The 12,887-nt window shown below is 41.1% G+C and overlaps 2 protein-coding genes across 2 annotated transcripts in view; both read left to right on the top strand.

Annotated features, from left to right (window-relative positions):
• Nucleotides 1-12,887, top strand: part of LOC145459906 (uncharacterized) — a 146,140-nt gene that overhangs the window by 114,965 nt on the left and 18,288 nt on the right. The gene's annotated exons all lie outside the window — the stretch shown is intronic.
• On the top strand, nt 1,193-2,140 carry LOC145459895 (ubiquitin carboxyl-terminal hydrolase 19-like). The gene has a single exon (XM_080338402.1). The coding sequence runs from the start codon at nt 1,485-1,487 to the stop codon at nt 1,905-1,907; it is 423 nt and encodes a 140-aa protein (XP_080194528.1). The 5' UTR covers nt 1,193-1,484; the 3' UTR covers nt 1,908-2,140.

Below are 12,887 nucleotides of genomic sequence, written 5' to 3'. Positions count from 1 at the left end.
CGACGATGGCGCGTCAGACGTCGCGTCAAACGTAACGTTGGTTAGTGTAAAGATTGCTCAAGATGTGCCAACTAGTGTTGATTGAAATCATTAGATATACAAGATTTGTCATTTTTCATAGTGAATATTAATCACAGCAAAAGTTAACGCACGTGGAGTACGAAAGATATTTATATAAAATGAGATCAAAATATTTCCGCAATAAATCGGCCAGCTCTACAAAAAAATTAATTGAAATTTGGCTAATATTGCCAAAGTCTAAATAATCTTAAAAAGGAAGAAAGTGAATGAGTTGTGAATTAAGGAAAAAATATCTTGGCAGACAGAGCACATGATATATATATACTCACTTTCCCCAAATATAACTTCATTTCGAAGTTACTCAAGAAGAGAGTTAGCCAACTGTCGACCACGCCAGCATCATCAAACGTCACCACTGACGCAAGTGCACCATCTTTGGAGCTAGAAAGATAATATATTTCTATTTCGTCCAATTCGACAACATTCTGCCCGCCAGAATGAAGTGATTGCCATCCATAAGACACAAATGAGCTCTCAGACAGCTTCACAGAGTCGTAGCTTGCTGCGGCTGAAATTGAAAACATGCACATAAATACATCTGATCCAATTTAACATCATGTGAACTCGAGACTCTTACCTGTTGCATGACTATACACGACAAGAGACATCATATATGAATAACGCATGATGATATTGGGGATTTTACAACCCTCAAATAATTGCTTCTGTAGCTTGAATTTCCAGTCAAACATCACCTATCTAATGTTACTGACGGACTGACACGACTGTGTATGCAATGGGAATATCTTCGCAGTAAATTGGCAGCGATTCCTTGGTCTACTTATCCGCTCGCGAAATTGATTATCCGTGTAATTGTAATGAGATTACATTCATTACATTATTCACAAGGGTGAGGAATATGAGGATGGATATTACAAGACTTCAAGTTACCTGACCCAGCGTGTGCTATAAGCTATTTAAAGTAGTGCGAGATTCTTTCGTAACTTAGTAGTCAAGTTTGTGGGGATAGCCGAGCACAACTGCTCGGGATTCCCTGTTCTATAATATAGGAATCCATATAAAATCCGAATATGCGTATGCCCCTGTTCTATAATATAGGAATCCATATAAAATCCGAATATGCGTATGCCGTATGCCGGAATTGCGACAAAACCGCGAAAGAACATAACGTAAAAATAATGAGGTGTACGAAATGCAAGACCGTTGGGTACTGCAGTCGTGAGTGTCAAGGCGCGGATTGGTCAAAGCATAAAATGACGTGCCTGCCGAATTTCGTAGGCGTACCGTTTGTGGTGAAAGTTCCTGAAAATACGTCGGTCGACTCGTTTTTCCATAAAGTCAACAAGTGGCTTGATTTTTCCGTCGAAATTTCGCGTAAAAGTTCGCAAGACGCCGAATCTTTCTCGAAAGTAGCGAGCATCCGCTAAGAAGATGACTTTAAAATGTACAAATGTTGTGAAACGACCGAGGAACATCTTTTGAAGAAAGACGGCGCCCTTGATTTTGGAAACGCTTCTCGGGTCGTACTCGAATGGGGGACAGACTTCGTGGTCTGTCCGACGGCCGCTGTAAATTCGAAGACATCTACTGGGCTAGACATTACAGACTGTTTGAGGCTGTTCACAGAGCCAGAAGTGCTGGCGGCGGAAGAAGCGTGGCACTGCCCGCAATGCAAAGAAAACAGAAAAGCCACCAAAGAACTGTCTCTGTGGAAGTTTCCCGAAGTCTTGATAATCCAACTGAAGAGATTTTTGCTTCAAAACCGGCTCTGGCGACGCAAAGTGGACGACTTGGTCAATTTCCCGATCGAGAAGCTGGACTTGCGTCCGTTTTGCGTTAACGCAGAAGATCCAGATCCGATCTAGGATTTGTCCGCGGTGGCTAACCATCATGGTGCTCCGCACGGGGATCACTACACTTCGTTCGTTACTGTCTGCGACGGTTCCGGTCCTGGGTGGAGATTTTGTGACGATGGCAACGTCACAAGAGTCAAGTCATTGGACCGTTTGGTGACCAAATCGTCGTATGTATTATTTAATCGAAGGCGAAACGCTGATGCATCTGTAAAACACAGCGATTCCACAGATGCTATCCCAAGTGACGTGCGGTGAGGTTAATGGCTGGTGAGCCCCCCCCCCTACCCCATCCACACATAAACACACACACAAACACGCACGCACGCACGTAACGATAGCAACTGGTATAGAGAGCATTTTCTTTGCACACTATAGTTGAATTTGTCAACGTGAATTGGACTTTGGAGTATCATTAGGACTATCATGTGTGGCCAACATACATCTTGTAACTAGTCAAAGCCAGGATCGTTTTTGTGTATTGCGCAAGTTTTAGAAAGATATATCTGCCTTTTTCGTACCGCGACTATTTCACGATCCGTATTCCTATTGGCTAAATTTCACAAACTGTGTTACGTAAACCAAGGCCTACACTACTGCTGCAACACTGATAGCCATTGCAATTCCATATTCTACAATACATGTAGGACTGGTCGCTATTGCGCTAAATGGACTAGTTTAGACGGATAGTAATTACTATCTCTTCAAGTACCGGTATAAATTACTCGAAGTACACGAAAATAGCATCCTGTTACAATTTTTTTAGTAAAAAAAACACTAGATTTGCCGATTTTCGAAAGAAAATGCACTAAGAACACTAGGTCAAGTCAAAATACACTAGTGACCACAAACAACGAAAACGCAGGGAATGTAGGTATAGCTATCACATACCACAATTAGGGGTTCTAGGTATTGCAGCCGAACACAGCATAAAGGACACAAACAACGACAATGCAGCCTATGGAAGTAGCTATCACATACCACAATTTAACGTAGCTATGGATGGAAAATACATAACAGCTTAAAAAAACGTTGAAGGCGTTGATCAGAGAGAGGACGTAGTTTATTTTTGTCCTTGATGTTTTTGCGGCATATACACCGACTCATGATACACATACACACGATCTGCGCATATGCATACCATGAGTGCATGATGTGCATATGCCACCGGACAAGGAAGTGCAGATATAGCCTTTACGGCTTTCTAAGTCATGCACCACCCCTCCATGCTATCCCAATAATGCATGAGCGCCAAGCAGGGCAGCCATGGATACCAGTGTTACTAATCAGGTCTTTGGTCTGACTCGGCCGGGAATCGAACCCACGACCTACCCGATCAAGAAGCCGGACGCTTAACCATCACGCTATCTTGTCGGTCACAGCTACTTAAGTAAGGGAATGTATTGGCTCTGCACTACGTATTGGTCGTCGTTACCATACAATTCTTACAAGAATGTTGTATTCCGAAATCGATAGCGCGTTTCACTGCACTTCGATTGTCCAATTGTTAGCGAATAGTGCAGGAGGCAAATTCGTTTGCGCCTCACCTGGCCATTGCTTCTCTGCGATGGCATTCTCTATAATAAAGCCGAATATCACCTTCATTGGCGATTTTGAGGGGGTTCTGGTGCTCTGACACTGTTAATATTTGGATTTTCGGAATCAGTGTGACGATAGCTATTGATTGATACCAGTTATTATGAATTCCGAGTTATTTATGATGAATTGCATCGTCGCAGGTGAGGCACGATACGCCCGTGCCTCACCTGTGCCTCACCTTTCCTTTCGCGCTGTATTTTTGAATATTAATTATATAAATTGATGATGTTGGGTTGAAAATTAGGTTCAAATTTCAATATTTATGAACATCGATGTAAAACACCAATAATCATCGACTCATCAACGGTTTTCACAATTTTCACTTACTCACCCAGACGACAGGTGAGGCACTGCCTCACCTGCCTCATTGGACCGCACGTCACTGGCTATCCCCGATAAAGTACAGAACGTGGGCACCAAACCGTGTAATAATTTGAATAGACTTAATCCTGAGGCTTCCAATGTAAAAGTACCCAGAGAGAAAGACACAGAATTGGCGTGTTGCTCACACTACATCAATTCCAGTCCAAACGCAGATTCCTACACCGATATGGATGTGTTGGATTGAATACTTCTGTAAAGTCACTTGGTATTTATTAGGGATTTTATTATTTACCGTATTGTGGTCTGCCTTGGTGTACTTGCTTCATCGGGTGACGAATTTCATTGTTTTTATATGAAATGGTTTCATTGAGCGAATAAAACTCGTAATGTCTCGAAATGTTTTGGTAGGGATCTGGAAATCCACGTGTTGTTTGAAGGGGAGTGTTTTCTTCTAGAGTGATCTTCAAAGTAGAACTTAGTTTTAATATCGCAGCAGGCGGCTTAGCAAAAGGCTGGTACCAGGTTTTGCATTACCACTGCTGAATTTTAGCCAGGGGCGGTCGATAAATTCCGCTTTACTTGGGTGCTGAAGTAGCTATGTACTATACTATGTAGCAGTGTACTATACTACTACAATGTATGCAGGTATATTTTTGACCAATACGTTTTAGCCAAAACTACATACATTTCTGTGTGCAAAGATTGGTTTTGCGATATGTTTGCAATGCTGATATGAGTGAAATTCTCATAGCTACAGGCAATATAGCATGTGTGTGTTACGCAATTGGCCAATTTACGTCAAACGCATCATGCAATCCGAATGTAACCTTTGACCATCTAGATTTTTCTACTGCAATGTATACTAGTGCCATACAGGTATATTTATAGGAGCATTTTTCCTGGTTACAATCGTCAAGTTTTTAGCGGCTTTGATACGACTCGAATCGTGACTTGACCAGATTGAACTTGATTAGATGACTTGACTTGAGTAACTTTGCAAAAATAATTTGACTTATTAGAGTTACAAGAGTGTGCATCAACTTAATTTCAAGTACTCGGTGTCAACAAAGTCGCTGTCCCTCAAAAGTAATGGTAAAAAAGTATTCACAGTAATTTTCGAATTTTGTAGAAGTAGCGATTTACAAGTAGTTAAGAAATTTATTCGATACATGTTATGTTCATATCAATGTCTATTGACTCGAAGAACTTTTAGCGTGTCTGTTATCACGATAAAGGACACAACAAAGTTAGATTCAAAACCAGACAGCTAATCATGACGTAATAATGTAGAATGCGTAAACAGCATGAATGGAAACTGAAGAATAGCAACAATGTAGCGTATAGCAGGTGTTTGGTCTAGGGATGGTGTTCACGTTGGCGTTCTGTGTGTGAACCTCAGGAATTTAGATATTCACGTTCGCAAACGAACCTTGGTAGGTTCTGCACGGCGAACCTTTTTCATATATTACAATTTTCCACGCCATTATAACATCTTTGATTGAAATTTATTGCATTTCGACTGCGGGCCGCTCCATGCATGGCACTGGCAGCATAACAAAATCAACACTAGACTAGCATGCATATGACAATATCAAAAATTTTACTTGCTTTGTTACAAAGTTTGCTCGAAATATCCAGTTTTCCGTTTCTGAATATTTAGTGACACTCTGCTGTGAGCTTGACTCGCAATCACACAATATCAGGAGCGAAATACTATAGAAAACTGACCTACGCTTAGATACGCATCACATGATTCACGGTCGAGTGATGCTGCAGTCGCAGATTTGTTGTCGCTTCATAGCAGAAAAAGCAACGTAATTGCTAATCCCATAGATGACGACCCGAGCGCTCAAATTTATCAACGTTGGTATTATTCGAAAGCTACAGTCGCGCTGATTCTGATAATATACATTACATTTTCATCAAGGCAATGGAACCACCCCGAAATAGCCTTCAAAGTCTGAAAATCGGCATTGTTCTAAACAATCGCTACGACGCAGCACAGTGACAATTACAATGGTCCTTCCGTGGTTGCGATTGTTCATAACAATGCCAATTTTCATACTTTGAGGGGTATTTCAAGGGGGTTCCATTGCCCTGATCAGATTTTGATCTATATTATCAGAATCAGCGCGACTATAGCTTTCAAATAAGACCAACTTTATTAAATTTGAGCGCTCGGGTCGTCATCTATGGGATTAGCAATTACGTTGCTGTTTCATGCTATGAAACGACGACAAATCGGCGACTGTAGCATCACTCGACCTTGTATCACGTGATGCGCATCTATCCGTAGGTTAGTTATCTATAGAAATACGCTGCAGTTAGCGAATGATGTTTATTCAACCAATCAATGAAATTCATATAATAAATACATCATTGTCTAATGCAGTGGTTCCCAACTTTTTGTCTTCATTCCCCACTTCAGATTTATTCCGAGCCTTCATTCCCCACCAGGACCGTATCGGCACTGCGTCGGCCCCGCCAAATAAACGTTGGTTTCGGGCCCCCAGAACCACCTCAGCCCCGCTGAGCCTGTAAGCATTTTCCCTGCAAGTTATCAGTCACAAGGGGTCTACTGTTTAGTGCGTCGCCTTATTTCGACTAAACGCACGACGCACGAAAAATTTATATAATTCGTGTTTGAATCGGCCAATATGATCGGGAATTCCGTGTATTTTGCTATGAATTTTTTATCCCCTCTCTGCTCACGTAATCAGATTTACCGGTGGAGCCGCGTGAGGTGTGTTGGAAAAGGTGGGACCTTTAAATAAGAATTGAATATCTTCTGGCGGACCCGTTGGTATATTGACTTCGTCACATTATTCTATTTATTGACCTCCTATATCTGCTATGTCAAAGATATGGAAATCGCCAAAACTGAAAGGCGCACACGATTTCAAATTGCTATTGCTTTACTGGCAAATAATTTTTCCCGGCGGGATGGCATTGGTCCTGTGGGGTTCAGATCTCCAGGACAGAAACATTCGGCGCCAGCCACTTAGCCAATTAAACATGTATGTATGTGTATATTGTATATATATCGAAGTTTTGGGTCGCCACAAGGGCATTCCTTCTCGGCCAAGGTCTTCTCGCTGCTGATCGTTCTGGCACACTTCTCGGAGTTGCATGTTACATGGCCTATAACTTCATATGCCTTAGTGCGTCGTAGCGCAGTAATGGCTAACGCCGAAGTCTCCATTTCTATAAATGCCACGTATTTTCGTGGGGGAAGGGTACCCAATAATCAGATATTCGACCGTATTAAATCGCGCACCCGGCGCGCAAGAATTTTGAAAAAGTGGCAGGAATTTAAAAAAACAAAATTTATTTTATGTTGATTGACGAAATAATTTTGTGCCCCTTCGAGCTCGCCCCCCCCCCAATTGGGTTACGGTCCTGTTCCCTACTACCCAGCACTTTTGTCATCACAGAGTAGCTATTTGCTGGTTTGACTACACAAGACACACGACCACACCAGTGCGCAAGAAGACAATCGCCAATAACTGCAACATAAAACGTATTGTGACCGATACCAGTAACGCTCAAAATTTCCCGAAAGAGTCGTTTCGCGTCAAACTAGTCGTGCTGGATGCGTTTGTGACGCCATCAATGGCCATCCAGATTTAAAATGAGGTTTTGTGAACACACGCAATATAATATTCGATACATTCCATAGCAGTTGGTAACGGTAATTGCGCATGTGTCTCCGTGAATATGTAGACTGTCCTATATATAATTTTGAACAAATGCATCTATTCCCCACCAGAAACCATTGAATTCCCCACCGTTTGGGAACCACTGGTCTAATGTAAAAAATCTAGCAGGCGTACGGGGTTCATCTTGATTTGATATGGTTATTGTATCATAGAAAACAAATCCGTGTGATTTGGGTGTTGGCTACTCCTATATAACTTGTTAATGGGATAATATCGGTAGCAAACAACCCTTTTAACACTTTTCAATATCCATGTAGCAATACTCAGATGTCGAATACATATTCCGGTCTGACCTAGACCGTTAAGGCGTAAGCTTTTATTCCCCTGAAAGTCCTCGTTGAAATTGTTGGCAAAGCGGCGGAAGATATTGATTTTATGAGATTATTATATCATTTGATTGCTGCAGTTGATATATTTGGCGATGTTGTAAAACTTAGTATGAACTTCAGCATTGGGGCATAATGTGACCCGAGTCGTCGCCAGGTATCGTATTGTACATTAATAAGTCAATTCACTGAAATGTAGAGTTGGAATTTGCAAAATGACGTCACGTGACGTCATGAGGTTCACGTTCACGTTCACACAGAACCTTTCAGAATGCTTCGCGATCACACGAACCTAAACCTTTCAGAGGTTCACACCATCCCTAGTTTGATCGTCACCTAGACCCCAGTGTTGCGCCGACTCGAGTCAGACTCCAGTCAACTCATTCAGATGACTTTACTTGACTCGAGTCATTTTGCACAAATTACTTGACTTGACTTGGCGTCTCAAAAATGTCTATTGGCTTGTGAATCGACGCAAAATTTTTGAGTCATCAACAATAGGTGTCGACTAAATCGCTGTACCTGTACGAGTGTACGTAGGACTAGGCTACATGTTCTGGCCACGCTGACACGATCTATGTGAGCAACCAGAAGTGATTTGACGATGGCGCAGCTGGTTTTACTCAGTTTCCTGCAGCAAGTCCCACATAAATTGACCGCAAACGAAGTGATTATAGAGTTTACGTTGTCGTAGACCAGCGGTTCTCAACCGGGGGTCTGCGAAGCATTTTGAGGGGGTCCGCGAAGCCCCAAAACATTTGACAACCTAATTTGTATTGTTTTAAATTCGGAAAATCACGAGGCAGTTTCGCTTCATTACTGGTAATCCCCAGAGCTCACATCAACAGAATGATCGTCTGAGATAACAGATCCCACTGTGCAGACTCAGTTTAAGTGTTAATTGCCAATAGCCTACTGATACAAACATTTTGCTGAATAGAGATGTTTTGTTGCGGATTGTGGAAAAAGGTTGGATGAGTAAGGTCAATCACGGTGACTGCGAAATGTTTACAAAAATCCATTTTCTCCTGTGATATACACAACCAATTTTCCATAATAACTTCAAGATAAGCTGCTAGATAGAATGACCAGGCTGGACGTTATTTGTTCATTAAAAAACTTGGTTGTCAATTTAGGAGCCACATTTGTTGCGATGATACCCAAATGTGTCGTCGGAAGCGTTACGCGTTGTCATTCCGTTTTGCGGAATGGATTTTCGGCACTCTTTTATATCCAATCCAAATCAAAGGCGCGGAATTTCAAGACTCCAGCACGTATTTCAAGAAATGCAGTTGCAGAATTCGCTTTGAAATAATAGAAGTGAACCCAATTTCTACACAAATAGTATGATTTAATTTTCAAGAATAGTCATTTAGTTGCTGTTTATCACTAAGCCTTCAGTTATCACTTGCACAATACATGACGATTGCACGATAATTGAGCTAAATTTGACAAAAAAATTCGTGGGGGTCCGCGGGGTCCACGACGGTCCGAAAGGGGTCCGCGAAGACACAAATGTTGAGAACCACTGTCGTAGACTATAAGTAGTATTCTATAGCAGTGTCTTTTAGTTCAGTCTTACATTTGAATCAGACTGATATATTTGTCGAAGCATTTATATTAGGCCCTGGGTGGTGATGTTAAGAGCCTGCTATCCGGGCGACCCGGATTCGATTCCGCGTCGGAGGTTCATCTGGGCTCCTCTGGGCGAGAATAAAAACTCAGAAACAGACCGATGAAAGAACACAGGGAACGAAAAGCGCAGCGGAATAGATCGAAAAGAACTGTGACATCGGGCATTAGGCCGGGGTGGATCAACGGTGAGATCAGGAGCATGGCAAGAGTCAAAGAGTCTCTGATAATACCGGTGCTTTTCTGTACCATCTTCTTTTACTTTTCATTCAGTGTGAATGACTCCTCTTCACGTTGCCGTCTGATTCCAAAGACCACTCCAAGTCGTTTCGACATCTTCTAATCACAGAGGTTCTCAACCTTTTTGTCTTCACGGACCCTTTTTGGCCGTCACGGACCCTCACGGACCCCCTCAAGTTTTAGTTGAAATTTAGCTCAATTATGGTGCAACCGTCATCTGCCTTGTACAATTATGAACTGTATAGGTTTTCTGTGATAAACAACAACAAAATAACTTTTCTTGAAAATAACATCATAGGTTACTATTTATGCAGAAATTGGGTCCAATTTTATTATTTTAAAGCTAATTTTGCAGCTGCATTACTTGAAGTAGGCTACATGACCGTGTCTTTAAAATCCTTGTCTTAGATTTGATTGGACGATGTTGCCGAAAATCCATTTCCACAAAGATAGATGGATGCTCATGCAATATTAACGCGCAACGCTACCGACGATTCTTTTAGTGTTATCGCAGCATTTATGGCACCAAGATGGAGAAACACATTATGAACACATCACGTCCAGCCTTGTCATTTTTATGTAGCATCTCATCTTGAAGTTATTCTGCAATAGTGGTTTTGTATATCACAGGATCAAATGGATTTCGTGGCGAGGTTTTAATCCCTTTATTGGGAAAAATTAGCAGAAATACTTCAGAAATTTCAAACGACTGTTACCTAATTTTAGGATTGCATTTGAAACAAAAATCAATTTAAAACAAACATGTTTCAAACGAGGCCCTTATTTAAAACATGTTTTTGATTGTTTTGTTTTGTTGTTGTGTTTTTAAAGCCATGCCATCACGAATATTCAACTTTACGTCATAGTGGATAGACATTGGCAATTGAAAATATAGGGTAAATATAGTTCCTTTGACGAAATATATGTACTATTGCTGTTGAACCGACTATTTTGAGCGTTCCAGCCCTCCCATATCGATATACGTCAGCTATACCGGGTGATAATTGCCCGCATGCTCATACAACATGTTTTTAAGGAAGTAGTTACACAATTATATGGAATAATTTTACAACCTAATAAAAATAATTTCTGTTTTTAAAAAGGCCTTTGTTTAAAACACATTGAGACTGACGACTTGAAATCGAAAAGGTTTCGCAAACATTACGAAGTCATCCTGATTGACCTTATTATCGACATATTTTTATTCTTTCCGCAAACCCAAACGAAACATCTCCAAACAGCAATTTGTTTGTATTAGTAGGTTAATGTCAATTTGGAAATTAAAATGAATTTGTTTACAGTAAGATATTTCATGTCAGACGATTATTATGATGATGTCAGTCATGAGGTTTTAGCAGTTGCGGTGCGAAACTGCCTCAGGCTTTCTCAAAATTAAAAAAATCCAAATTGGGTTATCAATCATTTTGAAAATTTTGAGGTCTGGCGGATCCCCGGTTGAGAACCACTGTCTTATCATTTCATTGTATCGCTATTTTTGTGGTGCATTAAACTGATCTAAATTGCTAATAACCGAACTATATGATCTTCCAAGACGAAGTCCTCGTCACACCAAATTTCACCGACCACGCCGATGCGACGAGGTATACAAGCAATGTTATCCAGTTACTTCGGATGAGTAATTTTCCAATTCTTAAGATGTGGCACAATTCGTGACGTAAAACTATAGTTATAACTCAAATTCTCAAAAAGCGATATATTGCAATGGTCGTGGATCAGAGTGTAGGCTAAACCAGGGCTCTTCAACCGGGTGTATCGCGTACAGTCCGTAAACCCTAGGTCAGACCTGGGCCAAGACCGGCCCGATGCAGACCTGGCAAATTCTGAGCGGCCCGCGAGAACTAGGGATGGTGTGAACCTCTGAAAGGTTCAGGTTTGTGTGAACGCGAACCTTTTTGAAAGGTTCTGTGTGAACGCGAACGTGAACCTCATGACGTCACGTGACGTCATATTGCTAATTCCGACCCTACATTTCAGTGAAGGGATATATATTAAAGTACAAGATACCAAGCACCGAGTCGGGTCACATAATGTCACAATGCTGAAGTACATATTGACTTTTTAAACGTCGCCAAATGTATCAACTGCGAAGCAATCAAATGATATAATTATCCCATAAAATGAATATCTTCCGTCATTTTGTCAACAATTCGACGAGGACTTGCATGGGAATATAATCATACGCCTTAATCGTCTAGGCCAGACCGGAAGATGTATTCGGCGTCTGCCGCTCATGAGTGTTCCCACGTTGATATTAAGCAGAGTGTAAACGGATTTTACCCCATTAACAAGTTATAAAGCAGTGGCCAGCACTTCAATCGCACGTAATTGGTTTTAATGATACAATAAACATATGAAATCGAGATGAACCCCGTACTCTTGCTAGATTTATTACATCTGACACCGATATCAATTTCATTAGTTGGTTGAATAAGCATCAATCGCTTTTCGGTCTCGATATTTTGTCATTGCGGGTCAAGTTCATAGCAGAGAGTCACTAAATATTGTAACAAAGCAGGTTAAAAATTTGAGATTGTCAGGATGCGTGCTCGTTTAGTGCTGATTTTTGATGCTACCAGCGCCATGCCTATAGTGGCCCGCAGTTATAATGCAATAAATTTCAACCAAAGATGTTACAATGAAGTGAAAATTGTAATAAATGAAAAAGGTTCACAGTGCAGAACCTATCAAGGTTCGTTTGTGAACGTGAACCTCTAAATTTCCAATGTTCACACACAGAACGCGAACTTGAACCTCGCGTTCACACCATCCCTAGCGAGAACATAAAACCTGCTTTTGAATGTTGCTGCGTGGACTAAAACCATATGCTGTATAAACTGAACAGGAAAATTCGTTTACGTTGAAGCGTGTTCCTTAATATGCCGCGATTACGCGCACCTTGCATGCGTAATTCAGATTCAAATAAAGTTAATATAGCAAAGTATGCTCAAGCAATTAAAGTAACAAAAAGTCACTCTTTCCGTATAGTTCAATTCAGGGGAGGCCAACCTTTTAAGCCAAAGAGCAACCTTCGATTGATGAACTATTGAGCGGGCCACTGGCCTCACCAAGCGCGAAAAAATTTTGAAGTTATCAAGTCAATATTATTGTAATTTGAATATATTGCGGGCCTG

The sequence above is a fragment of the Botryllus schlosseri genome, unplaced genomic scaffold (genome assembly GCF_051294905.1).
Source record: "Botryllus schlosseri isolate E-star unplaced genomic scaffold, Bs_hap1 Bs23a, whole genome shotgun sequence".
NCBI lineage: Eukaryota > Metazoa > Chordata > Ascidiacea > Stolidobranchia > Styelidae > Botryllus > Botryllus schlosseri.
This window is presented reverse-complemented; position numbering and strand designations above follow the sequence as displayed.